This window comes from Hemibagrus wyckioides, linkage group LG27 (assembly GCF_019097595.1).
Source record: "Hemibagrus wyckioides isolate EC202008001 linkage group LG27, SWU_Hwy_1.0, whole genome shotgun sequence".
In the NCBI taxonomy this organism is placed as follows: domain Eukaryota; kingdom Metazoa; phylum Chordata; class Actinopteri; order Siluriformes; family Bagridae; genus Hemibagrus; species Hemibagrus wyckioides.
Genome location: NC_080736.1, coordinates 10,804,577 through 10,831,645, shown reverse-complemented (window position 1 = coordinate 10,831,645; position 27,069 = coordinate 10,804,577). Strand labels below are relative to the sequence as shown.

Below are 27,069 nucleotides of genomic sequence, written 5' to 3'. Positions count from 1 at the left end.
TGAAGACTTTCCTATGGCAGAAAACTTTCTGACCAATACAAAGTGCTGACATTGGAGACTCCTTACATAATTGTTCAGTGAATATCTCCATGCAAGCTTCAAGTACATCATTATTATTATTTTATTTTTTAAATCAGTTGACAATTAAATAAACAGAATTGAGCATTAAGAATTGTGGTGTAAAATCGGTGATCTTTTCTCATTCACTAACACGTGCTGTTAATCCCAAATAGGATGTTTTTGTGCCTACGCCATCCTTAGAATCTGGTGTCTGCATTCAAGGTCCAGAGGCTTTGAAGAAAGAGGAAGCACCAAAAGAAAGTCCGTCTACAACCCTTGATGCGGAAGCGCTTAAAAAAACAGCCGGCAGCCAGTCGTCTGAAGTGGCTAAATGTTTCCAATTGGAGCTGGACACTGAAAATAGTGTTTTTGATAAGAAAACTCAAGCGTTCACTGTGGATGATGACAGTCAGGCCACACAGATTGAAGACATTCAGGAGCCTGTAGGAGAGGATGAGAGAGACTCTGTCTCTGTGCACCACAATGAGAAAACGGACAAAAGCAGCATGGACTGTGGCCTTAATAAAGCTGCTAATTTACAAGGGATTTCCCAGGGGCCTGACCTGAAAACTACAGAGAATGAAGAATGTTCCTCTCAAAAGTTGTCCTCGCAGTCTTCGAAGGGGCAGAACGGGCAAATAAATGACAGCGTGGCTATATCTCAGGAGATTTCCAACACTGTAGCCTCTCAGCAGAAGAATGAAGCGGAGTTGGGTGAAGATCTGACCTTGAGTAGTTGCTCACAAAGCAAAGAACAGGCCGGGAGACTCACTAGCACAACTCCTGTTCCATCTCAGTCCCAATCTCAATCTGTCATATCCTCTCACAAGAGTCCTCCAGGTGAAGGAGAACAGGAAGTTGATGGTGAGCAAAGACTGAGCCAGCCCGTGTCTCAAAGTCATCGACTTGACATGAGTATCAGCAACACTAAGGATGTGGATGAGGAAGAGGATGTCAGAATGGATGAAGGAGAGGTACAGAGTACTAGCAGGACCCAAGGCTCCGGATTCGGCCTGGCGCTTTCTCAGAGCCAGATCGGATCTCCGGAGCCGATGGAGGACGAAGGGGAAGTCTCCCAACCTGCAGACAGCAAGGACGAGGAGAGCCTGAGTGTCATAGTCCTGGAGGAGAGCGAGAGAGTCTCCCAGGAGCAACAGCATGTTGAGAGGTCACCAGTGTTCAGAAGTTCCTCACAGCCTGTCAGAGGCTCCCCGAAGGAGAAATTTGAGCCTGGCAGAAAAGTCACAGGATCCCAGCCAAACAGCTCGGGCCAGAATTTGCAGGTGGCCACTAGAACTGGTGCCAATAACACACAGGGTAGTGATGGAGGATCACAAGTCCTGAATGTGGCCAACAAAAGCCTGAGTGACAGCTCTGGAGGTAGGATTTTATATATGAATTAGTTTGAGGTTAAAATCAATATTACAAGATACACAAGCAAAACGATCAGGATAAACAACATAAAAATGTAGCATTGTAAGAATTAAATCAGACTTTACTTTACTCATTAGATTTTGGGACAGACCTAAACAGCATCATAGTCACAGCAGAGTCAAGCGTCGGGCATGGTTTTTATTCAGTAGCTTCCTTCGTGTTTGCAATATATTTGAAGGACTTGTTGGCAGCAGAGGTCTTCCCTCGACAGCACTGGCTTCGGGTTCTACTAGCTTTTGGATATTATGGGATGGATATTGTCAGTTGGTGTCATTTGTATAGTGGCGATATCCTGAACTATTAATGTCTTATTATATTAATGAATCATTACATGCTATTTTGTTACTTTCTAATCTGTAAAACTAAGCCCACCGAATAGCTTGTTTGTTCCTTATTTACACATGACTGTTTTTCCAGATTTGAATGCTTCCTGCCTGATGATGCAGTTCTTAATACTTTTGATCTCTATTGATTAAGGGTTAAAGTAGATACTCTGCTTCTGCCTGCTTATGGCTTTTTAACACATCTAAATACTTAGATTAGATGAAATACTTAGCATGCTCGTTTTGCTCTACAGATCTTCCATTCCACTTCACACTTCCCAGAGAAGGAGAACTGATTGGGCCTGCTGCGAGCGCAACTCCTCCACACGTCAGACAGCTAAAGAACACACCGCTCCACAGCACTCCTATCGGTGGGCGTCCCTGTTGTATGACATTTTAATTTGTATGCACCTAAGAGAAATGAATTCTCAAGGGAGACGCAGGAAACATTAGTTCTACACACCGGATTCTGCAACTTTCCACATTGCTGATTACAGACGTTTTTACATGTTGCAGAAACGAGTACGTTCCGTGAGCGGACAGAGGCCGACGTCACCCGGGAGACGATGGCTGCCAGCGAGATCTCGGTCGAGGAGAGCGGAGAAGGAGAGGAGCTGGCAGCAAAGGGGGGTGATGGGAAACTGAGTCTCAGAATGAAGGTGGTGACCCCTGTTGAAGAAGGCAGCTCAGAGCATTTCAGCCTACAGAGTAAGAAATTGTCTCCTTTACTTAGTGTATTGATCTCTAAATATTAGGCCTAGATATAAAGAAATACTCATTATGAATGTATGAGAAGAATTTACTTCATTGTAGCCACTTATCACAGTTCGCCGACTTTTGGAAATGTCTCACCAGAACCGTCCTTATCTGATGAGGAAGGCTCCGTTTCCAAGGCTACCGCTGTTGCCAAGGCTGTTACCAGGTAACGTCTGGTGGTTGCTATGTAAGAAAAACGTATTTCTGTGTGTGTGTGTGTGTGTGTGAGAGAGAGAGAGGTTGGATGCCATGTTTCCACACTCATACCTGCTGATTCATCGTCACTTACATTTATGGCACATTTCTGCAAAAAGAGCTTGATTATTCATCCACAGTCTTTGGTGTTATCTTTTGGGAAGATTCATGATTGACAACTAGATAATAAGAAATCTTGAATGAATATTTAATAAACTCTCAACTATAGATTTACTGGCACTCTTAGTGGAGAAGAAGCAAAAAGGGTGTCTCATATTTATGACAATTACTCTCATATATGTTTTATATAAAGAAATGAAAAGAATAAAAGAGAGAAGCCACAGTGAAGTGCTTTTATTACATATCCCAGCTTGTAAGGAAGTTGGGATCATATCACAGGGTCAGTCATGATGGCTCGTTTCTGTAGAGAGGGTTAGGGGTCATGCACAAGGGCCCATCATTCACAGCTTGGCGGTGCTGGGGCATGAACCCCCAACCTTCTGGTCGACAACCAGAACCTTAACCGTTAGAGCCACCACTGCAGTATGTCCAGTCTGTAGCAATAGTATTAGCACCCACATCCTGTTTGGGCATGGCACTATATTTACTCTATTTGACCACATATGAAGCTGCGCACATCACTATTATCCTCTATTATCCATCAAGGGGCATTGAACTTACAGGCCTTCAAAACAAAAGGGACAGATGAATGCTCTTCACATATCAGATAATGGCTATTTAACATTTAACTGTAAATATATCTAATGTGTTTCTTTCATCGACTGTGAAATATACTGCTTAAGTAAGCTATTTATATATCAAATCTTTGTATAACTTTGTTTAAATGTGTAATGACCGCTACACTTGTTTGCTCCATGTCCATCACCTCAGCCCTCAATCCATCTTCACTCGTGTCCGTGAGGTTCACAGACAGCTACAGGTGGAGGTCGAAGAGAAGGAGCCCAGTGATCTGTCAATCAGGTGCTGCTGCTCACCCTGCTCACACACACACACACACACACACACACACACACACACGTCACCTGTTCAGTCTTATTTGATCACATCAGCACAAGAGTTTACATTAATGCTGCTAATGTGTTGATGGTGTGTTGTATTGTATCAGGCATGTGGATATGAAAAGCTACAGGTTTTCTGTGCGATTCTCACCCTGGTGTCTGGAGTATGCCTGACCTTGGCAGTTTTTGTAGGAGTTATAAATAGAGCTCCCTTGGTATAGGGTATTTCTGGAGACCATTAAATTGGTTTCACAGTGCCCTGTTTGCTTAGAGTGATGGTATGCAGTGAAATGGTGTGTGTGCCCTACTTACACTATCTGAAGTACCTTGGGGAGGTTATTCTGATTCTGTAGACAAGCGTGGAAAAGGGAAGATTTGATTCTAGTTTTCAGACTATTAATAGTTTTCAACAATAATCTCCCATCAGTTGAGCTGCTTCTCTTAAGCATTAGGAATATACATTTCCTCTAAAAGACGACTTGCTATAGTGTTGTTGAGCAAATTGTCTTCTTCAGGCTCAAAGATAGCCGGCGTTGTGGTATCCTGATCTGGCGTCTCATCATTTTGTAATAACTAATAATAACTAGTGTAATCAGAGTAGTCAGGGTGGAGAAAAAGGGTTTGGATTAGTAATGAGATTCAGTTTACATACTCAACTTGCCAATCCCTTGAGCTTGCTTTAATCAGGCAAATGGCTGTTTTCAGTATGATATGTAGTGTGCTGTTATAATTTTATGACACACTTTACATTATTACACTGAAGGCAGGCCCATTGATTTAAATGAAAATGAAACTGGTTCAGAAGACCATTTACTTCATGAGATTTTACCATTAATGACTTTCCAGTTTGCATATTTACAGATTTTTTATGAGGTTTAGCCGTTGCCCCGGCATTTTAGAAAATACCCCTTTGTGATTCAGCAGAGATTGTTTTCCAGTGTTTATTGTTAATCTTGTAAATACTGTTCTGTTGTTAACTGAAGCACTTTAACTCGTACCCATTTGCCATTATCTTTTTCTCTCTCCAGAACTACTAGACCTCTAAGCCAAGCTGACCTCCTGAACAGCGAGGACCCTGAGACACCTCCTGGGCCAGTAGGTAACGGTACACCGGAGCAGTCGTTGCAGCAAACCAACGGCACTGCCATGCACTCGGAGCCTCTGGTTGAGGTTCAGTCCCCCACGGCTAAAGAACATGAAGCTCCCAGCACTTCTGGACAGTCACATCACAAGTCAGTCGTAAGTCAGAGAGCCGTGTCTCAGCAAGCCAGTGTGGACTTCGCCTCTACAACAAGTCCTCTGAGCAAAGTAAGATTTTTACATAGAAAAAACAAATCGTATTAGGAGAGAAATTAAGAGTTAAAAAACGGAGTGTATTTTTCCGTTTTCCTGTTCAGAGAGCAGTATCGCAGCAGACCAGCTTTGATGCATCTGGACCACAGCTTCCATCAGGCAGGGTAAGAGACTTCACTATCATTTATAAAATCTGAATTACACCCTATTTTTTTTACTGCTAATGTGAAGATAATGTTTTAATGAACATTGTGGCCAAAAAAGAAATGTACGCAGTGTTCACTTTACCCAAAAAGAGCCACAATTTAAAATGACTTTTATTGTTAAAACTGTAATGCATGTGTTGCTGTTTTATTAAGATGATCAAGTGTTATGAACAAAACCATACAACATAAAACCTAGCAGTTACACTGATCAGCCATAACATTATGAACACTGACAGGTGAGGTGAATAACTCTGATTATCTCCTCATCATGGCACCTGTTAGTGGGTGGGATTTATTAGGCAGCAAGTGAACATTTTTTCCTCAAAGTTGATGTGTTAGAAGCAGGAAAAATGGGCAAGTGTAAGGATTTGAGTGAGTTTGACATGGGCCAAATTGTGATGGCTAGATGACTGGATCAGAGCATCTCCAAAACTGCAATGCTTCTGGGGTGTCCCCGGGTCTGCAGCGGTCAGTATCTATCAAAAGTATCCTTTAAGTCGTGTAATTATCTTTAAAGTCCTGGAACCTGCGAGGTGGGGCCTGTGGACGCCCCACCTCACAATTTACAGGACTTAAAGAATCTGTTGCTAATATCTTGGTGCCAGATATCACAGCACACCTTCAGGGCTCTAGAGTCCATGCCTCGACAGGTCAGGGCTGTTTTGGCAGCAAAAGGGGGACCAACACAATATTAGGCAGGTGGTCATAATGTTATGATATGCCTGATCAGTGTATATAGCAATATTTATGTGCTTTCTTGTATTTCTTTTTTCAGGGGGAGCCAGTCACTCCAATCCGCTCGCAGTCAGGCCCTTCTCACCGCAGACACGTCCGCACCATTCAGGAAGTGCGCACTATCATCACTCGTATTATTACTGACGTGTATTATGAAGATGGCAGGGAGGTGGACCGTAAGGTGGTTGAGGTGAGGCACTCTTTACTTTATTTCATAGTGAGAACATATCAGAAAGATGCTCTATAATCATAATGTATCTGTTTCTTCTCCAGGAGTCTGAGGAGCCAGTGGTGGACCGCTGTGTCATTGACAGCGACATCTCTCCCTCACGTACAGGAAGCTCCATGACCTCAGGAGACCTGGCCGATGTGAGCTCGCTTTCGTCCAAGGCTGCGTCCCACTTCAGTTCCAGCGGGACCAGCAGTGGAGGTCCAGCTCCCAGCAGGATGACTGACTTCGTCATGCCTCCCAGCCGAGGAGCGAAGTCTGGCAGGTGAGTCGCTGTGGAGTCTGTCCAGTGGCCTCTGCATGACCCCCCCTTTAACTCTGGTACTATTTACTACTACTATTACTTTCTACTGGAGTTGAGTACATGCACTGGATTTACTTGTGTAAAATATATACAGCTACTCAATTTCATGTTTACCTCAGAGGAGAGATTCATTCATATGCAATGTGGCACATTCATGTCTCACTAGTAGAATTGGTAGTGCTACTGAATTACATCAGTTTCTGTTTTCAGTTTGATATTTTAACGGTAATCCCCAAGCATGTACACAGCTCTCAGTACCACTTACCTCTTCCAGTTTCTCACACACACACACACACACACACACACACTTACACACACACACTTCAAGAGAACACTCATGGCCTGTACAGCTATTTCCCCACTGCTGCTGCTACACACTTGCTGGCTGAGAGCGAGTCTTTTGACCGCTTCGTGTGTGTGTGTATGTGTGTATGTTCTCAGCCCCAGGCGAGGGGGTAGACAGGCAGTGGGGTCAGAGCTAACAGGTGTTTGGGGTTCTCCATCCACTGCCCCGCTGAGCCCCAGAGGCCACGGGCGTCGAGGAAGACCCCCCTCACGTGGTCCACTGTCAAGGTGAGGGTTCACAGACTCCATGTACATGATTCTATCTGTAAACACCTCTTAAACCTGATGGGAATAATAGAATTTCATCCAAATGTTAAGAGAAAACAAAGGAGCTGCTGTACAAAAAATATATAAAAATAAATCTAGTATTTCAACAATAATTTTTATTTATCACAAAAAAATAAGCAAATAACAAATTCTAAGATATATTTTATGTTTTTAATTAGTAATGAAGGACATCATATGTTTTTTTTTTTCCCTTTTTGATATTTTTATCAAATTTTAATTTTTTGTTTCGTTTTAGATTATCTTCTGTATAATCAAAAAAACATGTGGATGGAAATTCCCGCTCTTAACATCTTCTGAATTTAGTACCCTTTCATTTAAATTCTTACTAACCCTTCTGTCCGCAAAACCTCTTAGTAGTAAGTCTAATGTGTCTAGGATACGTGTTTATGACTTTGATTGTTGCTGCTCACTCAGAGGTGGAAGGTCAGCTCAGAGAGGAGGTGCTCACGGTCCAGCCGTGTCTTCTTCAGAAGATGAGCATCTCGCTCGTACAAATGCCCGCATCCCTTCCAGCCGTTTGGATGCACTGAACACTACTTCCCCTGAGAACAGTGCTGGGAGCAACAGCAGCTTCATCGGACTGCGTGTGATGGCCAAGTGGTCATCCAATTCATTTTTCTACTCGGGGACCATCACTCGAGACCTGGGAGAGAACCGCTTCCGCCTACTGTTCGACGACAATCAGGAGTGTGAGGCGCAGGGGAAGGACATCCTGCTGTGTGATCCCATTCCTCTGGAGACGGAGGTCACTGCGCTGACTGAGGAGGACTTCTTTAACACTGGTAAGAGGCTGGAGTACATAAATAAATCATTTATTTATTATCCTCAGTGTTTCGCCTTTGGAGTACCATTAAAAAAGTAGTAAAGGCTAAATGTTTGTGTCTGTATGCAGGTTTAGTGAAGGCATACAAGCGTCAAGGTGCCGAGTTCCTGTACTGTGTAGAGAAAGATGGCCAGAGCACGTGGTACAGCAGGACTGCAGTGATCCTCACCATGGAGCAGGGCAACCGTCTGAGGGAACAATTTGGCCTCGGGCCTTACGAACCCTCCACACCTCAGAACATGGCTTCCGATATCAGCCTTGGTGTGTCATCCGTCTCATAGTTCTTTTGCAGACAAGCAGTTAACTGATAACGGAAAATTATTACTGCTGTTAGCATTGTTCGCCATTTAAGGAGCCCATGTGTCCTAACAATTCATGATCTCTCTGTAGACAACCTCGTAGAAGGAAAGCGGAGGCGTCGAGGAAATGGGACTGGGCCTGGAACACCAAACAGCAGTGCCACAAACAGCCCAAGAACCCCGGCCAAACGGAAACTTGCAAGCTCCACGGAGGACGAGAAGACACCAGCAAAGAGAGGACGCAGAGGGGGTGGGGCCAGAGCGGGTACGGATGGCGTCCGGACAGAGATTAATGACTTGCAGCCTGAGCAAAGAAACCTGAACTGAGGACGTTTTTAGAGCTATTTAATAATGGCTTCATGAATTCATCCATTTTTTTTCTTTTAATGTTATAAATTGCATTGATCTTATTGTGTAAGGTATTCTACATTTTAAACTCTTTTTCAAAGTATGCATTTTAATGATCTTTTTTAAACATGATTTTAAAAACTCTTATTCCCTGGTTTGGCATCTTGATGTTTTAACAAACCTCAGATATTTTACATAAATTTGTCATATACAAGCGTGAATCAAGATCCCTTTTGTTTGAGTTTTAATGAGCAGCAGATCCAGATCTCTTATGGATGTTGGTATGTAGATTTTGGGTACGGTTGGAAAGGCAGGTGGAAAGGTGGTGTGTTTGTGTGCGTGTGTGTGTGTGCGCGTGTGTGCGCGTGTGTGTGCGCTCACAGGGTGGTGGCTCATTTTATTTTGCATGCTCCAATGCAGAACAATAACTCTAAATATGGTGTATGGGTTTCTAGTGTTCAGTTTAAAGAAATGTAAGTGTGAAAAAAACTAATGTACACAATTTTCTACTTGCTGGAAATGTAAGCACATGCTCCTGAGGTTTGAAGCATAGTCATTGGAATTGATTTTCACACTTAAAAACACTTAGATTTTTCAATACAGTATGTTTCTGCTAAGTTTTTTATTACTTAATGATAATGATGCCTGAAACAAGTATATGAAGATTTGGGCATGGATTTATACAAAAGTGTTCATTGAGAAAGACTATTGTGAGAGGTTGCTTGTTCCGCTAGCTTTGAAGCTTGAGGGAAAACTAGGCGCATGAAAGTCAGACACCTTTTGAGTTAAGTAGAAAATTGTGTCATTAGATTTTTCTCTGGACCAATCTGCACATAATCACACTTTAAATCTTGCATACTTATATTAATATTTGGGTTTAGGTTTGAAAATGGCTCCATGTGACACCTCTGGGAGCGGAGCTGAGCTGCCTTCTGATCCCAACGACATCCTGGTGACCCACGGCCCTCTTCCTGAGAGCACGTCTCTCTTCATGGGCTTCGTCTTCATGCTGACCGCATCCTCTGACAACGACAGGAAGTCCAACCAGCCTACCAGCGATGGAGAGGAAGGTGAGAAAAGAGACTCGAACTCTATTCATTCTTTCAATCTCTAAACAGTTTGTCAGACTCTTCTGTTTCCTTTTTGTTGTTAGAATACGTGCCCACAGCTCCATATAACAAGCAGTACACCGAGAGGCAGTTAGAGGCAGGTGGAGGAATGATCCTGCCTGAATTTAATGAAGAACAGGTAAGACCTCATTTGTAAACTCTAGTAGTTATTTCTACTGTGATTAGAAAAATATCGCCGAGAATCTAGGGGAAGGTGTACAAGACAGTGGTGAGACCGGCCATGCTTGTATGGTTTAGAGACAGTGTCACTGAGGAAGAGACAGGAGTCAGAGCTGAAGATGTTGAGGTTCTCTTTGGGAGTGACACGGACAGGATTACGAACGAGTACATCAGAGAAGAATGTTGGACATGGAACTGCCAGCCAGGAGGCAAAGAGGAAGGCCAAAGAGGAGGTATATGGATGTAGTAAATGAGGATATGAAGCTAGTGGGTGCAAGTGTTGAGGGTGCAGAAGATCGGGATAGGTGGAGAGAGATGATTCGCTGTGGCCACCCGTGAAGGGAAAAGCCAAAAGAAGAAGTAGTAGTAGTTATTTCTACAGCATTTACCTTCCATAAAGTTGAACTTTTCCTGTGTGTTCTGTCTGTTCAGTGTAAAGCAGCGTACCAGAGCCTGTTGATCGCTGATAAGCATTGCCGTACGCAGACGTACCTGCTGTGTGTGGCAGGTGGAGTTCCCTGTGTCTCTCAGATCTGGGTGCGAGACTGCTGTCAAGAGAAGAAGCTGATGAACTACAGGAACTACCTGCTCCCTGCTGGAATTGGGCCTGAGCAACGAATCATAGAATGGTATTGCAGGGCTTCCATATGTTCTGGAAATTTACTCACTATTAAAAAACAAATAATAATAAATATGAATCAGGGTAGGTGATGTGACCAAAACCTGCATCACAGTATATAGGTTTGCTAAGAAATGCTAATAGTGATAATAAATTGAGCTTAAGGATAGGTTTATTATAACACTGAATTTTAAAATAAAAAATTAGCTACATTCCATTGTAAAGAGTTTGGCACTGTAATTATAAAAAATGACAATTTATTATGATCTTGTTATAATCCAGTATATATTAAATTGACAAATTGTAAAATCATATATACATTATTCTGTTGCATAGAATATCTTATAAAATATATAAGATTCGAGGAAAAAATCTTTTTCCCCATCAGGATTTCATCAACTCTTTTCTCTAATCAGTTACCAAGTGAATTTATGAGATCATATGCTTTTAGGGGTAGTAATTCAACTCAGTAACACTGTTGTAGAACACTGGCTGCTTTATACTCCTTTTAAAGAGTGCCCTAATCAGTAGATGTCATTTTATATATAATATAGCCACCATTGGGCCCCTGAGCAAGCCCCTTAACCTCCTGCTCCAGGGGCATCACACGATAGCTGACCTCTGCTCTGACCCTGACCCCCAAAAGCTGAGATATGTGAAGAATTTAATTCCATTGTGCTGTAATTTATGGCAACCATTAAGGCTTCTTCTTTGTGTACTGTAACTCTTCACCAATTATACCTCACCAGTTTAAAGCCAAGTAACTGAGCTTCATATTATATTATATTAGTCTCCTTTATCTAAGTAAAATGACAAACTCGGGAGCTCAACTAGTAGTCAAACTAACCGAACACAACATTTCTTTTCAGAATGATTTACAAATACATTTGTTTGTTTCCAGCTTGATAAGTAAGGCTCAGTGGTCGTGCTCTACGCAGTTCTTAGACACAGAGAGAAGAGTTTTAATCCAGCCACTGGATCTAACAGCATTCAGTAATTCGGTCTACTTCAGTCTGTGTATTTCTTTAAACATCATTTATGAAGCATTGTAGGTTGTGAGAGATGATCTGTTTTATTCAGCCACTGAAGTGTTGGTGTTTAATGTTAATATCACAGATGTGATGTCAGTCCATGAGCAGTTCCTTTCACGTATGGAATTAATTTGCTAAAAAGAAATGAATTTCCTGGAAATCTTGTGACTGATAGTAACTTTTATTACATTATAATACAGAACAGTACAGATTTAAGAAAGGTTCTTTTTCCCACAGGCATGCTCGCTGTACCCCTTTCAAAGCGTTGAAGGTCCTGCTGCTTTCAGATGACCGTGTGGATTTGTGGACTTCCTTACTCACCATGTGTGGAGCCTCCAAGGTCCAGCAAGATAAAATAAGCAACAATAGTTCTGGTAGGTTCTACCTACTTCACTTGAAGATGTTTTTACCTGAATGTCTGGGTCCCTGACCACCAAATTACCACAGAACTGGACTGAGATGTGTACAGTAATCCTAATTAAATAAGAAGGAACCTGTGATTGCAATTTTGCTTCTACAAGAACATACACACGCTTGCTCTCTCGCGCACACACCGTGCAAGTAAGATCACAAAATTTTGAACAAGCTCCAGCAAAATCAAGCATTTTTGGCTGCAAGAAGCACAAAAGAAAACAAACCTGGAGACTGCTCTGACGTAGATCTGAAAGTATTTGGATTAGGCCACATGAATGTATTTCATGTGTGAGGCTGGATATTAAGTTCAAAACTGTACACTACATCTATTTTTGTTGATTTATTTTCCCTACAGTTATAGCCTTGGTCCAATTTGCTGACTTTTTCAGGGTCAATGAAAGGTTTTAACCTGAAGACGAAGCTTTACAAATAAAGCCGTTTCCTTTGTCCTGGTTTGTAGATATTTCAGCAGAGAGGTTTGACCTGGTGGTGTCTGCGGCGCCGTGTCCTGCAGAGGTGTTGAAGTGTGTGATGGCCACAGACACGCCGGTGGTGTCTCTGGAGTGGCTGGTTCAGTGTGTGATCTGTGGAGAACGTCTGGCCTACAGCAGTCAGCCTGAGTATCATCATGATTACTCTTCTTAGGCTCTGTCTCTTCAGTATTTTTTTTAACGTCCTGTACTGTTTTAGCACCTGCCTGCTTTTACTGTATATAGTTTTAAAACTGTTTTTGACATAATAAACTGTGTGTCTCCTTTTTTTCCCCTTGGGATTATTATTATTTTTTTTTTTTTAATAATTCAGTATTTACAATAACACAAATGTCATTTGAACAGAAAACGAGCCAACATAAATATCAGGAAATAGAGGCCGTGTGTGTTAATACACAATGTAAAATCATATCATGACTTTAAGACATATTTAAACAGTGTAGGTTGAGGTAATACATCCTCCGTTTCTGTCTCAGAGCCCAAAACTGCAAAGGAAAAGAAATACGAGTTATAATATTGCTATAATTAACAAACAATGTGACATTATTCAAGCTTCACCACACGTACCTTCCCAGCGTGCCTCCTGACTGAGTGTAGTATTTGTTATAGTCCAGACGCAGCAGTAGTTGAGCCAGGTCGGAATTGATTTGGTGGTTACGCACACTGGAGAGGATTTTGAAGAGCAGGAACGACTGGCGGCTGAAACCCTATTCAAACAGCAGAGTGGTTAATGTTACAAAAGTCAGTCTGTAATTTAGCAGTTTTTAAACCCACGGGCCAAAATCAAGCTCGAGACATGGTGGAGAACAATACACTGAAAACTTAAGTGCCACATTCTTTCATTACGTATCCTTTTTTTACAGGAATACATTTCTGTGGTTTGATTCCCCCCCCCCACACCAGACACACTCTCCAGCTAGCTCGCACAAACACACTTCTATTTAAACTCCGATCTCTAAGCCTCCATTAAGCATCCCTCACTGTCTCGAGGATTACAGACTGTCTGCTCAGCTTCTATTTATATTCATCCTATATACATAGGATCTGTAATTTGTGGATGAACAGGTTCGGTCGAGATACTGGTATGGATTTATCTGTATAAAAAAAAAAAAAAAAAGACGCCGGGACAAGAATATTTAGCTTACTAGTCTCCAAAATAACCAAAAAGTGTATCTGTTTATAAAATCCATGTTAGTGGGTTCATCTGTTTAGCAGCACTACTAAGGTCATTAGGAACTGATTTGTGGATGAGCGATATGTAGATTTTTTCAGTCCTACATCTAGAGGAAAATCAAGCGACCTGTCTATTGCACAAATGACTTAAAAGATATTAAGCAAGCATGATGTCGCCGGAGTCATCTTGTAGACAGCTCTATCTAATTTTTATGTAGAATGGTACATTTTAATATGTTGTGGTATTAAAGCTACATTTACATTTCTGCCATTTGGCAGATGCCCTTATCTAGAGCGACTTACAATTTATCTCATATTGTTCAACTGAGCAATTGAGGGTTAAGGGCCTTGCTCAGGGGCCCAGCAGTGACAGCTTGGTGGACCTGGTATTCGAACTGACAACCTTCTGATTAATAGCTTAACTCCTGAATGAAGAAAAAGTAAAACTTGTGGCATAGTTACTGGTGTTTTATTCTGATGGTTGATGTGAACATCAGAAGCTGAAGCTCTTGTCCTGTATCAGTATGATTTAATGCACTGTGCTGCTGCCACATGATTGGCTGACTGAATAATTGCATGAGTGACCAGGGGATGGTGAGTACAAATGTTTTTTGAGTTACAGGCTAAAAATATTGTATTATAAGCAGCCCCGACAATCCTGTAATAGGATACGAGTTGTTTATGGTCTTGCAGAAAGAGCACAGTTACACTGAGGCAGGTCAGCAATGCAGAGGTGCTGCTGTGTTACCAGGCAGCCGCATTAAGAGCTGCACGTCTGACAGCAGCTAAAAGACAAGCTCTTTTACATTTTCATTTTATTCTAATAAAACTTCCACAATACTGAGAAATCACAATTTCCAAACAGTAACTTTTCAGTTTACTCCTATCATTTTCAGCTGAAGTTTTCCATTAGCCACTAGTGTACTGACCTTCACCATAATGTCCAGCTGAGCCGCTCCTCTCTCGTCCAGTGGTCCCAGGTTCTGGCTCACCAGCAAGCAGAAATTGTGACAGAGATCCAGAATCTCATTTAAACAATGAAACACCTAGGACAGTCAGATTTGGGGGTTAAAAAAAAAATCAAATAAGTTCCCTGAAGAGGCATCAGTTCGAGATGTGTATTCCTCACACTCGTAAATCACTTTCACTGTAGTAACTGCATAATAGGCTGGGCAATTTAATAATAAATCTGAAAGGTTAATCAAGACTCACTGGCTTGAGCAGGATGAAGGACTGGGCTAAGAGATTACTAAGGAAATGATCATGAGCCAGGCGAATGCTCTCAAAGTCTCGTGTCGAGTTGATCTGCTGCAAAAGCTGTGAAAACTGTGACTCCAAGACATCCACCTGAGTGGGAAATGAATTGATAGTCAGTGCCAAAAAACAGTTACTACATATACACTGATCAGGCATAACATTATGACCACATGCCTAATATTATGTTGGTCCCCCTTTTGCTGCCAAAACAGCCCTGACCTGTTGAGGCATGGACTCCACTAGATCCCTGAATGTGTGCTGTGGTATCTGGCACCAAGATGTTAGCAGAAGATCCTTTAAGGTGCGAGGTGGGGTCTCCATGAGCCTCCATGGTCCCCACCTCGCACTTTCAGGACTTAAAGGATAGTTTTGATAGATACTGACCACTGCAGACCGGGAACACCCCACAAGAGCTGCAGTTTTGGAGATGCTCTCCAAAACCAGTCGTCTAGCCATCACAATTTGGCCCTTGTCAATCCTTATACTTGCCCATTTTTCCTGCTTGTAACACATCAACTTTGAGGACAAAATGTACACTTTCTGCCTAATATATCCCACCCACTAACAGGTGCCATGATAAGGAGATCCGAAGGTGTTATCCACTTCACCTCTCACTGCTCATAATGTTATGTCTGATCTGTGTAGAAATAGCTACTCGGGTAGCTCAGTACCTGTAAATAATACTGCAGGTTATCAACAAGGAAAGCCATGTGGTTGCGCAGCCTCCATTTGACTGCGTCAGTCTTGTTAGACTTTAAGTGTTTGCGCTGCATCTGTAAGGCCCAGCAGTGCTGCAGCTCTGACTGCACCCGGCGCACACTGAGCAGGTATCGAAACACTACGTTGTACCTAAACAGAAATTCAAATCATGAAACATATACAACAGGCGTGTCCAGTTCTGGTCTAGTTCCTATCCAAGTGCAATGTATTCCACACATTTCTGCATGATTTACTTTTCCAGCACAGCAGGAGTGAAGAGAATGTGCAGAGGCCACTGGACTTTGTAGGCCAGTCCCAGTGCAGCCCAGCCTGTGGAAGGAGGCTCTCGAGGAGAAGACTCCTGAGGAGGTGTGGTGCCTTCTCGAGTCCCGGATGCCTCTGTTAAAAACATAGACATAACGTCTGCGTTAATAAGAATGCACTTTACACTGATTAGCTTTGTCGTTTCTCTATAAACAGGATGTATAATATGTTGCCAAAAGTTTTGGGACACCCCTCCAAATCATTGAATCCAGGTGTTGTTTTTCAGGGGTTGGGCTTGGCCACTTAGTTCCGGTGAAAGGAACTCTAAATGCTTCAGCATACCAAGACATTTTGGACAATTTCATGAGATGACATGGATGAGTGAGTTTGGTGTGGAGGAACTTGACTGGCCTGCACAGAGACCTGACCTTAAACCTGATGGAACACCTTCAGGATGAATTAGAGCGGAGACTGCGAGCCATTCTAAAACTGGGAGGTCTGCCTTTACATGCACATGAATGTAATATGGAGTTGACCCACCCTTTGCAGCTATAACAGCTTCAACTCTTTTAGGAATGCTTTCCACAAGGTTTAGGAGTGTGTTTATGGGAATTTTTGACCATTCCTCCAGAAACGCATTTGTGAGGTCAGGCACTGATGTTGGACGAGAAGGCCTGGCTCTCAGTCTCCGCTTTAATTCATCCCAAAGGTGTTCTATCAGGATGAGGTCAGGACTCTGTGCAGACCAGTCCAGTTCCTCCACACCAAACTCACTCATCCATGTCTTTATGGACCTTGCTTTGTGCACTGGTGTGCAGTTATGTTGGAACAGGAAGGGGTCATCCCCAAACTGTTCCCACAAATTTGGGAGCATGAAAATGTCCAAAATGTCTTGGTATGCTGAAGCATTAAGAGTTCCTTTCACTGGAACTAAGGGGCCGAGCCCAACCCCTGAATTCAATGATTTGGAGGGGTGTCCCAAAACTTTTGGCAATATAGTGTGTGTGGGTCCTTAAAGAGTCTGTTCTTAAATAAATGTGCAAAATTCAAATGAATATTGTGATACAATTTAGGCTCTGGTATCCTCTAGATCAGCAAGCAAGCTTGTTAGGTTTTAACTTCCTTCATTATAACAAGTAACGTAATTGGGTAAACACTGTATGGTAAGATATTAATGTTGTTCTTTCGGCTGCTCTCTATGTTTAGGGACGCAACGGCGGATCATCTGGTCCGCATGTTTGATTTGGATATGGTATGATATTAATAATAATAATAATAAAAATTAAAGCTATATTAGGCATCACATTATACTCCCAGTGTCTGGTAAATTGTTATGGGTATCTTAACAATGACTTTGCTTACTTTTATTCAAATAAGTGCCATGTAAGGGCTTCTGGGGAACTGCAACAAGTTTATCCATATCTTCTAATAGCAATTAAAAAACTAAAGCTTCCATTTATGTGTTGACAGTTTATATTAAAACCAGCACTTATCAAATTATGAAAAAGTTTAACTAGCTCTAAGGATTTGTATCTTTCTGCCACCACTAAGTGGTGCTACAAGCCAAACATCTACAGAAGAATGTCATTTAGAAAAACCCTTGCAAGAGATTCAATATTTATTGTGGTGACAAGTACCTTTGGTGTCTTTCCCTTGATAGTCAATAGTGAGATGCAAGAGGGGCAACAGGTTGTCATCATCAAGCAGAACTTTGTGAGCAGCTTGCTGAAAGGCCACGTTCACATCTGGAAACGAGAGTGATAACTAAATGACGTTATTACAGTGAGAGTTTATTATTAAATCAGATACTGATGGCAGTTTTATGAGAGGTGCTGAGCAGATCACACCACACACACCATGTTCTGTCACGGCTGACGGTGGAGTCTTCAGCATGTGCTGGGCGAGGTCGATGAAGACCTGATACAGTTCACCACGTCCCAGCAAATAAAAATCCTTTATGATCTATTGGGGTAAAAAACATATATGTACAGCAATTAAAGTTGGATATGGTGAAAAAAATCATATCAATTTTTAAAAGGTGGGTCACAATATATAAACACAATATATAAAAAATGTCACTCAGCGATACACATCAAGTCATTTTTTTGATAAACTATTAATAACCTGATTTTTATGGTTTTGTTTGAGTAACAGTGGAGTTCATCATGAATAATAAGAGCTGAATATTTTACATTAAAAAAACATTTATTATAGCTACATTTATCTTTATATCAATACTATACTGTATCATCATCATCATCATCACTGCTTAACATTACTGTTTGTAACATGTCCTCCTGTTTACCTTGAGTTGACCCAAAAGGTCAGATTCTTCAACCATCAAAGTCCAAAGATGCTAAAAAAATGAAAAGCAGAAAGTTAGAGTTATTATGTGGCATCAAGAGTGTTTAAAAAACAGAAAGAAAACAGTGTGCTTCATAACTGACCTCAGCAACTGTGCTTCGAATTCCATCGATTACATTCTCGAAGTCCACCAGGCTGAAAAGTGGCTGCTGTTTGAGTCTGTGCAGTTCTGCAGCAAATGTGTCCTCTTGGTGTTTCAGTATGGACCCTAAAATAAACACAATACAGCATGTAAGGATTATACTTTACAGAATCAAATACAAAATCATGCATCTAATGCAGGCTCACCAGCTCTGGAAGGACTATGGTTGTGGTTCTCAAACATTTGGACCGATTCCCCGACAAACAGGATTTTTTCAGCTACTCGGACAGGAATGTACGAAGGCAGCATCTCGACGCGCAAGGAGAACTGCTGCAGGGACGGGGCGAGCATGTTCTCCTCCTCGATCAGTCTCTAAAGAGGAAGAAGGTCAGAAAAGCTCAGAACATTTCACAAGCCAAGATAAGAAAAACTGCGGCAAAAATGTTCAGAATTTCTTGAGGATTAAGATGATTATGATGTTGATGTCATCACTATAATCCCTGACATTTCAAAATGAGACAGTTCATTTCAGGCATGGATTTTAACAGAAGCTTAGAAAACAGTTATCAAAAGTAACTTAGTTGTTGTTGTTCTTTAGGCTGCTCCCTGTTTGGGGTCACCACAGCGGATCAGTTGGTCCACATGTTTCAATTTGGCACAAGTTTTACGCTGGATGCCCTTTCTGACGCCACCCTCCCATTCAATCTGGGCTTGGGACTGGCATTGAGAGTTAAATCATAAGTATCCCCGGGCCATGGCAATGAGAGCACAGGATCCTGCTGCTGGACCACCAGGAGGCATTATTAACAGTAACTTAGTGTTAAGTCAAAAAGAATTAAAAACAGTGATAAAAACCAGGAAAATCTGAGACACAAGGATGTACATAATTACAAATGGAATAATCGACCCACACATCAACATACTAGCTACATTAACACTGTAGGATGATGATGTTATGAACTCTTGGATAAAGCTTCAAGCAGATTATAGGCTTTTAAAATGCATGAACTATCATGTTTTGAAAGAATTATGTCTCAAATCCGCTACATGCTAGGGTTTTATAATAGTTCAGGAATTGAGGTCTCAGGATTTTATCAAGCTGCAATGTCATACAAAAATAGTGAGGCAACTGGAAATTAATGTTGGTGTCTCTATATACAAAAATCACGTGCACAGCCGCAATATCAGAACTAATATCTTTTGCCTTTGTGTATTTCTTTCTTTTTTCCCCCTCTATGTTTCTGTTTGCTTTTCAGGCCTAGCAAAGTAGGCGTGGCCTCTGTGTGTCAATCACAGTAAGGAGGAATGAATTTTCTGCAGGTCAGGTTCAGTAAAGTAGGCGTGGCCTGTGTGTGTCAATCACAGTAAGGAGGAATGAATTTTCTGCAGGTCAGGTTCAGTAAAGTAGGCATGGCCTCTGTGTGTCAATCACAGTAAAGAGGAATGAATTTTCTGCAGGTCAGGTTCAGTGAAGTAGGCGGGGCCTCTGTGTGTCAATCTCAGTAAGGAGGAATGAATTTTCTGCAGGTCAGGTTCAGTGAAGTAGGCGTGGCCTCTGTGTGTCAATCTCAGTAAGGAGGAATGAATTTTCTGCAGGTCAGGTTCAGTGAAGTAGGCGTGGCCTCTGTGTGTCAATCTCAGTAAGGAGGAATGAATTTTCTGCAGGTCAGGTTCAGTAAAGTAGGCGTGGCTTCTGTGCTGCTCAAATCCAATAAAGAGGAAGATTGCCTCCTCAATTCCTGGACTCTTTGTGGTGTGCACAATAATAATTGACTCTCTTTATGTTGTTCATTTTCATACATGATTTTCACATCTTCCTGGAGCCACAGATACACAGCCCTATTTCATATGATGTGAAGAAAAACATTTTCTTACCAAGTCTTGCAGTTCTCTAAGTTGCTTCCCACTGAGACCTCCAATGCCAAGGTCTTCCTCCTCCTCCTCCTGTGCTGCTGCAGCTCCTCCTGCGCTGGGGCCCTGTCTCACAAAGAACTCCTCGCTCTGGTCCAAAAGCAGGCCATGAAGCATCCATGCAGCCAGCTGCTTATACATCACTCCATGGCACACTGCAAGAATCCTGTTTAAGCCAAATGTTTGTTAGAAGATAACCTGCTGAGTACAACTCGAATCCACCAAAGATAATTCACACAATTTTATAATATTTATAGGTTTGTTTACATTATTTTGACAACATCCATCATACCAAAACCATCCACACAAAAGCCAAGAGCTTAGAAATGAATTCAGAAATTTCTAGTCTGATGTTTTACGAAAGTGTGCCAAAGCTATGACTGAAGGCAGTGTTTAATAATTTTTATGTAAGACTCACTTTTCTAAGGCCATCCGTACAGGGGGAAGTCCTCCACAGCTGTGCTTGTAAACAGTCTCCAGAATCTGACAGCCATGGATCTGATCCAAGCAAACACATTTAACATATTTCATTTACTTAACCTTCATTATTTAACTTCATCAGGAGTGTCCGATCTTATCCAGAAAGGACCGGTGTGGGTTCAGGTTTTCATTCCAACCAAACCGAAGCTAGACCTTAGTGTATTAAAAAGCCAAGATCAGCTGATTAACCAGGTGGAATCATGTGTTTAAGTGGAGTGAATACTTACACCCACACCAGTGCTTTGATGATAAGCTTGGACACTCCTTTTTTATATCAATGTGTTAAAACAATCAACTAACCTTTTGAGATTTGATGGTTTCCACCACAACCATCACAGAAGGGAACAGCAACTGAAACTGATTAGCAAGAAAAGACCACAGGATACAGAAAGTGTGATCAAGTTTGTCATTTAGTTTAACAACTCTAAACTCAAATGGAATGTTTAGTACCTGTTCCAGCTTGTAGTTTACATGGGAAATGGAGAGATGTGGATCACCAAGAAACTGCAAAAATATTTAAAAGACCAATTTCAGTCTAAGATTCTAAGATACTCATATGAAAGACGAGAGACGTTTGTACAGTATGTAATAACACCTCTTGTTCAAGATCTAGTAATGCTTGTCTGTAAGGCTGCAACATGGAGTGCAGACCAGTGCAGAAAGCCCTCAGGTATATCCCATGTAACCCACTTTGGCTCTGCTGGCTCAGGTGGTGCTCCTAGAGATAACAAATTAGAAATCACAAACAGGGAAAAGGTTTTATATGTATTTTTTTTTTTTTTTGACCTAGAGAAATTGAAATCAGATACTGAGTATGGATTTCGGGTCAATATCGGCTAGAATGACTCATTTTATCCAATCTGGACATACTTATATGCTGGTTACTCATGTAACATTTTACAACATGCTTTGGATGCTTTGCATAAGTTAACAAGAAGACGATATCCAATCAGCATACAGAACTGCCCAATACTCAGATCTCTGAAATCAGTATTAAACTGAAAAGATACAATACAATACTAATAAAATTTACTTGTTGGTGGACATGGCCTGTGTGTTGTTCTATGAACTCTGTGAACCGCACATAGTCTGTGCCCATCTTACACAGCCGGTTCAGGACACTGGTTTCACTGGGATGGAGAAAGGGCAGATCCTGGGATACCTGCAACAAGCAACACAACTCCAAGTGACTCCAGATTAGAAACATAGAGCACTCTGGAGACTGTAAGTAACTTATAATGGGGTTACAGCTATTGGCTCTTTACTTAAGCATCTAAAACATTCATTTTCATCACCATGCCTGACTATTATGAAATGATTATTTTGCAAATTGTTTACAGCTAGTTACAGCAGGAAATTTAACACCATATTAGAGTGACGCCTAGAAATACCTGTAAACCATTTCGTTTGTTCCATGTAATGATGGTTCCAGGATATCCGCTTAAAGCAAGCAGCAACTCGTGGATCATCGTAACAGCAGTTTAATCAGATATCACTAGAGACGGCGTCCATTGAAACACTAACGTCTATCATAAACACCGCCAAATGTGCGTCGCATTCCGGTGACGTGTGCACAAAAAAACTGCGCTAAACTCGCAGGCGCGTTTCGATGACGCTCACGGAAGGGGCTTTTCAATAGCCTAATATTTTGTTGATGTTGCTGCTAGCGGTATCTGATCAATGTTACCTGGTTATGTAGAATCGGTGAACGAAAGCTTTTAAAGGTTGGTGCTTTACTCGTTGCTTTTTTTCCCAAAAAGGATGTGTTTAAGGTATTTAATTTACTTTATATGTGCTAATAACATGATGCAAATGAGATAAGCAAAGGTGGACGGCTAGCTGCAAACACGTTCTAATGATAAACGTGGCAAGAGACTCGTGATGGAACATATCGAGTGATAATTGTGATATTTATACATCGAACTTGAATATATAGTATGCGATACAATACTAGTTAAATGTCATATTAGCATGTTGTTGTGTTTTAAAGGATAACTACCTTGATGTGATCAAGCATAAAGATAATATTGGTGCCAATGTGTAATGGAAACTACACAAACAGTGTCTGTATAAGTAATACGCAATCTCTTCTTTTTTAGTTATCTGGTTCTTTTCCGGTGATGGCAGAGGGGAGCGGACAGGATGTTGTTTCTGAGTACCTTCAGCAAAACCCTCACCTGGCACACTGGGTGGAATCCTTAAGAGAGCTCTCTGAGACGAATAAACACTGGCATGCCAGGCGAGAGTTTGTTCTACGCAACATGGAGGCCTTTCCTACCATCCAACCAGGGATCACAACTCCCAGCCTGGACAGGCTTCTTTCTCTGTCCAAGGTTTGGGCCAACCAAACGTTCTTAGGCTGTCGGTATGTGATCTGTCCTTATGATTACTTGCATACCTGTGTTCTTTATCGCTGTAAGACAGTTTTGACTTTGATGGTGTGCTTTTATTGTAGCTATCCTCAACCTGTGATGGACAAGGTGAAAGAGATGGCGGAGGGGATTGGCGTGAGCAAAAGTCCCGTGCAAAAGACAAAAGATGAGATCGTAGGAAAAGGAAAGAGGCCGTCTGTTTCAGGTGTGAGACCGCAATAATCTTACTGCTCATCATCCCCAACTTTAGAGCAGTTTTATTTGTTCACTGATTTGACACCTGAAAGCTGAAATTTTAACTGGAGTTAAAAATTTTAAAATTATGGTTTGGATTTTTAAAAAAAAAAAATACAAATTGTTTGGAGTAGTAAAATATAGAGAAATAAATAAATAATAATAAATGAATATAAGTCCAGAATTTTTATTTTGCTCAAAAATGCACCTTTACACTCCTTTAGGATCATTGAATTTAAATTAAGATAATCACAACATTCACAGTCACTGATTATGAGTCCTTTTCACTTCTATTTCCAACTTATGTGCAGCCATGGATGCTGAGAGCTGTGCTAAGAAAAACAAAACTGTTCCTAACGACTCTGACATTAAAGGCGGAGAACACAATGTGGACTGTCCGAACACTGCTGCTGTCAAATCAGGTCCTCTGCCCGAGGCCCCTGCAGAACATCAGCCCTTCTTTAATCGTCTTTATAAAACCGTGGCCTGGAAACTGGTGTCTGCAGGAGGCTTTGGACCCAACCTGGATCACTTTGAGATCCTGCGCACCTGTGTGGAGTCATGCAAGGCCAGCCTTAGTTGTGTATTTGTGCCTCTCAAAGACATTCCTGACCTGCCTGCCGGCTGCACCCAAAGAGAGGGCCAGGTGTGTGAACTGCGCTGCCACACTGTCTACATGGGTACAGGATACGGCCGTGACGAATGCGCAGCGAGGGCCATGGCCTCGAAGGAGGCCCTTAAAGGATTTCAGGGGCGGAAGGTGACGGTGAAGATCTCCCGTCGCAGGTTCCGGGGTCGAGATGTAGAGGATTTGGTTCTGTTAGATGAACAGCCGAGAAGTTCGATTTTGCCTCCTGCTCTTAGCTATCCTTTTTAAGTCGAATGAGCAAATCTCTGTCTCTTTGTGCCCTAAAACAACTTCTAATTTTGTTTGATAATGATATTTCAGTTGCTGTTATAAGGTCACGTTGACGATGGAAGGTTCAGGGCTGTAGTGAACGCCTTTTATACACAAACTTTTATACTGCTGTGAATTTAACACTGATCAGAAACAAGCAACAGTTCATTTTTCACAAGACAGTTTAGAGTGAAAGCATAAGCGTGTAGGATTGTTTCGAGTCTGAGCCCCACTTTTGTAGAGGAGTCTATCGTTAGTAATTACAAATTTTCGGCTAACTTGACTATGTTTTGGTCTGTATATAAGCTAACGTTGAATTAATAAGCAAACTGCACTTGACCTCTCTCACATTTCGGTTGGTTTGTGGTATTTAAAATGGTTTCACTCTCATCAAAGTAATCCAATCATTTATAAGGTTTATCCCAATTGTTGATGTTCTCCTTATATGTTCATATAAAATCTATTGAGTTTGGATTATTTCATGTCTGTTGTGGAAGTGTGTATGGTTTGGATGGATTAAGCCTGAATCTATGTGAAGGTTATTGTTCTTAGAGCTGCTTGCACTGTACCTTGAATTTGACATGAATATCATTATCCTGTTCCAGGTTAGGAACAAGGTTGTTGTGTTACTGGAGCATTGACTGAATATTTTCGAAAATATATTCTTTGCCCTGTTTTGACAGCAGATAAAACCGTCAAAATGACATGCTGAAATTCAAGTCCTTGAGTTCTGTATGTTAAGAAACTTTCCTATGTTTCCGTAAATGTTTTTTACTCCATCGGTTAAAGATTTTTAATATCTTGGCGCATTTTCTGGTCATGATACTGACATCTATTTTCATTTTCAACTGAAGAAATGTAACTTTTTCATGCATAAATTATTTTCATTCATGAGTTTCACTTCGATTCTGTCTAAATATTACTCTAAAATAAACAGATTTTCCATAAGTAAATGAGGCTTAAACACCTGAAATCAAACAAATCTCTCCAAATATTCTAACATTCAAGTCTTAAATATGCAAATGTTAAAGGTTGTTTTTTAAATTATTTATATATATATATATATATATATATATATATTAGACATGATTACTTCTGAACATAGAAAATAGACACAGTTTAGAAAAGATAGTGTGCCAATTCTGACCTTTTCTTGACGGCAGTGTAATCTCTTAACTGATATTTAAAACGAAATAGAAAAAGATTGATCAAGTAACACAGTGCTGTTTAGAAGATTTACAGTATAATAAAGGTTAAGGTTCTGAAAGCAAAGACCTGTGTGTACAAGTTTTTACAGAATATTTATTTCACTATCAGAAAAGAGAACATTTTTTTTTATTTCTTCATCTTGTGTTGGGGATATTCAAACATTCACACATATATGTAGTGTTCAGTGTTTACAGCAGAGGATCTTAAACCAGACCCAGTTGTGGTTCTGTTTGGGATTATTTTGGAGGTTTTTAGAGAACGATAGATTGTCTAGAGAGCTACATAAATATATAATAATGCTCTCAAGTGATTTAGGAGTTTTTTACATCTTACATTTTGCTAGAATATTTGAAAAGAAATGTGTATTTATTTGACTGTCCATGAGAGTAGATGACCTGAAAGACTGAAAGGGTTATAAGTAAGCAAAAATCAATCAAAATATATGAACACACAGGATTTTGTGGTTATATATCGGGCAGTTGATTCACTTCAACAATCTACATTTAAGCGGAAAAGGCACAGGTCTTTATTAGAAAGCTGATGGGAGTGAAGGACTTGTTTAGTATTTCTTTTCAACTCTAATAGCCACCATAACATGCTGAGGTTCACTGCTCTTAAATGACGTGACGCTCTGAGCATTTTACAGTTTCTGTTGCTTTATTAATACATGCCATTTCATGACCTTTTATTCTCATATCAGTTTCTCATATCTTCTTCAGGGCATCATTTTAATTGGTCAATATGACATTTTCAGAGTAACAAGTGTGAGTTCTTGGTCACGACATGTTTCGCCTTCGCGCTGGGATGCCAAAACATTGTGAAATTTTCAACACTTCATTAAAAACCCACCACCTGTATACACACAGCTGTAGGTCACAGCTAAAATGTTTGTTATGCATCGAAATCAAACTTGATTTGTATCTGACGTGTGCACACATGCCCTTCGGATTCCACCGGACCACTGCTAAATATTAATAAACACGAGTGAAACTAATATGAAGTGAAGGCACCCAGTCAGAGGCCCGAGTTGATGGACAGTTGGCGCAATTTAGTCGTAGGTGATGAAGGCTGGTTTTGTGCTGACCTCCATAAATGGCTAGCCTCGGAGGGACACTTGATTTATGCAGGGACAGACTGAAAGTTCTGTGCTTTTCTCTTCTCCCTTCTCTTCTCCTCTCCTCAGGGATGAGCTTAAATTCACTTCCACAATCATATCATTTATGGTGACTGGACAAAAAAAAAAAAATCTCTACATGCAAGACACGTCCTTCCTTACATAAGACTAAGGGATCAGCTCTCGACATGACGCATCAATCACAGTGTCCCAGATGTGTTATGACGGTGTCGCTCATTGACTGCTCTGCTGTGTGGCTCCTTGTTTTATAACCAGCTGCTGCTCTAAACTCTAAAGCTATCCTCAGTTATATTTCATTTAAGTGATGTGCTTTTGAATCAATATCATATCCTGGCAACGTCCCTATTAGGAAGAAAAATATTAGACGTAAGTAAGTATTTGCAACTCAGTCCCACTTGAATAACTTTATTCTATTATTCTATTATGAAATAAATTATTCCATTGGGTTTTTTTTCACACAGAAGTACTGCAATAGAAAACCGAAGACAAA

General features: G+C 41.0%; 3 protein-coding genes across 8 annotated transcripts in view; 2 read left to right on the top strand and 1 right to left on the bottom strand.

Annotated features, from left to right (window-relative positions):
* The window catches only part of tp53bp1 (tumor protein p53 binding protein, 1), a 20,240-nt gene extending 7,467 nt beyond the window's left edge, over positions 1–12,773 (top strand). For 3 of the 4 annotated variants that reach the window (XM_058381584.1, XM_058381585.1, XM_058381583.1), the window contains exons 12-29: positions 234–1,440; positions 2,072–2,188; positions 2,334–2,525; positions 2,673–2,739; positions 3,660–3,749; positions 4,816–5,095; positions 5,185–5,244; positions 6,062–6,211; positions 6,295–6,515; positions 6,996–7,127; positions 7,602–7,969; positions 8,080–8,271; positions 8,401–8,574; positions 9,539–9,727; positions 9,811–9,905; positions 10,379–10,575; positions 11,834–11,970; positions 12,471–12,773. In XM_058381584.1, the coding sequence (XP_058237567.1) occupies positions 234–1,440; positions 2,072–2,188; positions 2,334–2,525; positions 2,673–2,739; positions 3,660–3,749; positions 4,816–5,095; positions 5,185–5,244; positions 6,062–6,211; positions 6,295–6,515; positions 6,996–7,127; positions 7,602–7,969; positions 8,080–8,271; positions 8,401–8,574; positions 9,539–9,727; positions 9,811–9,905; positions 10,379–10,575; positions 11,834–11,970; positions 12,471–12,655 (4,053 nt within the window). In that variant the 3' untranslated portion in view covers positions 12,656–12,773. The remainder of the gene's footprint in view (positions 1–233; positions 1,441–2,071; positions 2,189–2,333; positions 2,526–2,672; positions 2,740–3,659; positions 3,750–4,815; positions 5,096–5,184; positions 5,245–6,061; positions 6,212–6,294; positions 6,516–6,995; positions 7,128–7,601; positions 7,970–8,079; positions 8,272–8,400; positions 8,575–9,538; positions 9,728–9,810; positions 9,906–10,378; positions 10,576–11,833; positions 11,971–12,470) is intronic. The other variant, XM_058381586.1, reaches the window with a different exon arrangement.
* tubgcp4 (tubulin gamma complex component 4) lies at positions 12,763–22,302 on the bottom strand. The gene is made up of 18 exons (XM_058381587.1): positions 22,123–22,302; positions 21,765–21,893; positions 21,327–21,449; positions 21,182–21,235; positions 21,032–21,088; positions 20,670–20,749; positions 20,216–20,417; positions 18,547–18,712; positions 18,342–18,466; positions 18,200–18,250; positions 17,751–17,856; positions 17,532–17,639; positions 15,885–16,029; positions 15,603–15,780; positions 14,887–15,021; positions 14,604–14,720; positions 13,069–13,208; positions 12,763–12,986 (listed from the first exon to the last, which is right to left on the bottom strand). Exons 1-18 carry the CDS (start codon positions 22,198–22,200, stop codon positions 12,974–12,976), a joined length of 2,007 nt encoding a protein of 668 aa, XP_058237570.1. The 5' UTR covers positions 22,201–22,302; the 3' UTR covers positions 12,763–12,973.
* cdkn2aip (CDKN2A interacting protein) lies at positions 22,297–27,069 on the top strand. Of its 3 annotated transcripts, none has more exons than XM_058381590.1 (4): positions 22,297–22,455; positions 22,831–23,096; positions 23,187–23,308; positions 27,041–27,069. In XM_058381590.1, exons 2-4 carry the CDS (start codon positions 22,852–22,854, stop codon positions 27,052–27,054), a joined length of 381 nt encoding a protein of 126 aa, XP_058237573.1. In that variant the 5' UTR covers positions 22,297–22,455; positions 22,831–22,851; the 3' UTR covers positions 27,055–27,069. The 3 variants fall into 3 exon arrangements, with proteins under 3 accessions (XP_058237573.1, XP_058237571.1, XP_058237572.1); XM_058381588.1 differs by lacking the exon at positions 27,041–27,069 and adding an exon at positions 23,649–24,415; XM_058381589.1 differs by lacking the exon at positions 27,041–27,069 and adding an exon at positions 23,649–24,415 and having other exon boundaries at positions 22,363–22,503.

Coding starts and splice junctions, on each gene's coding strand:
- cdkn2aip (XM_058381588.1), top strand. CDS start 22,852: ATGGCAGAGGGGAGCGGACAGGATGTTGTTTCTGAGTACCTTCAGCAA. Junction 23,097..23,186: donor CAAACGTTCTTAGGCTGTCG/GTATGTGATCTG, acceptor CTTTTATTGTAG/CTATCCTCAACCTGTGATGG. Junction 23,309..23,648: donor AAAGAGGCCGTCTGTTTCAG/GTGTGAGACCGC, acceptor ACTTATGTGCAG/CCATGGATGCTGAGAGCTGT.
- tubgcp4 (XM_058381587.1), bottom strand. CDS start 22,200: ATGATCCACGAGTTGCTGCTTGCTTTAAGCGGATATCCTGGAACCATC. Junction 21,894..22,122: donor ACAAACGAAATGGTTTACAG/GTATTTCTAGGC, acceptor TGCTTGTTGCAG/GTATCCCAGGATCTGCCCTT. Junction 20,750..21,031: donor AAACCATCAAATCTCAAAAG/GTTAGTTGATTG, acceptor TGCTTGGATCAG/ATCCATGGCTGTCAGATTCT.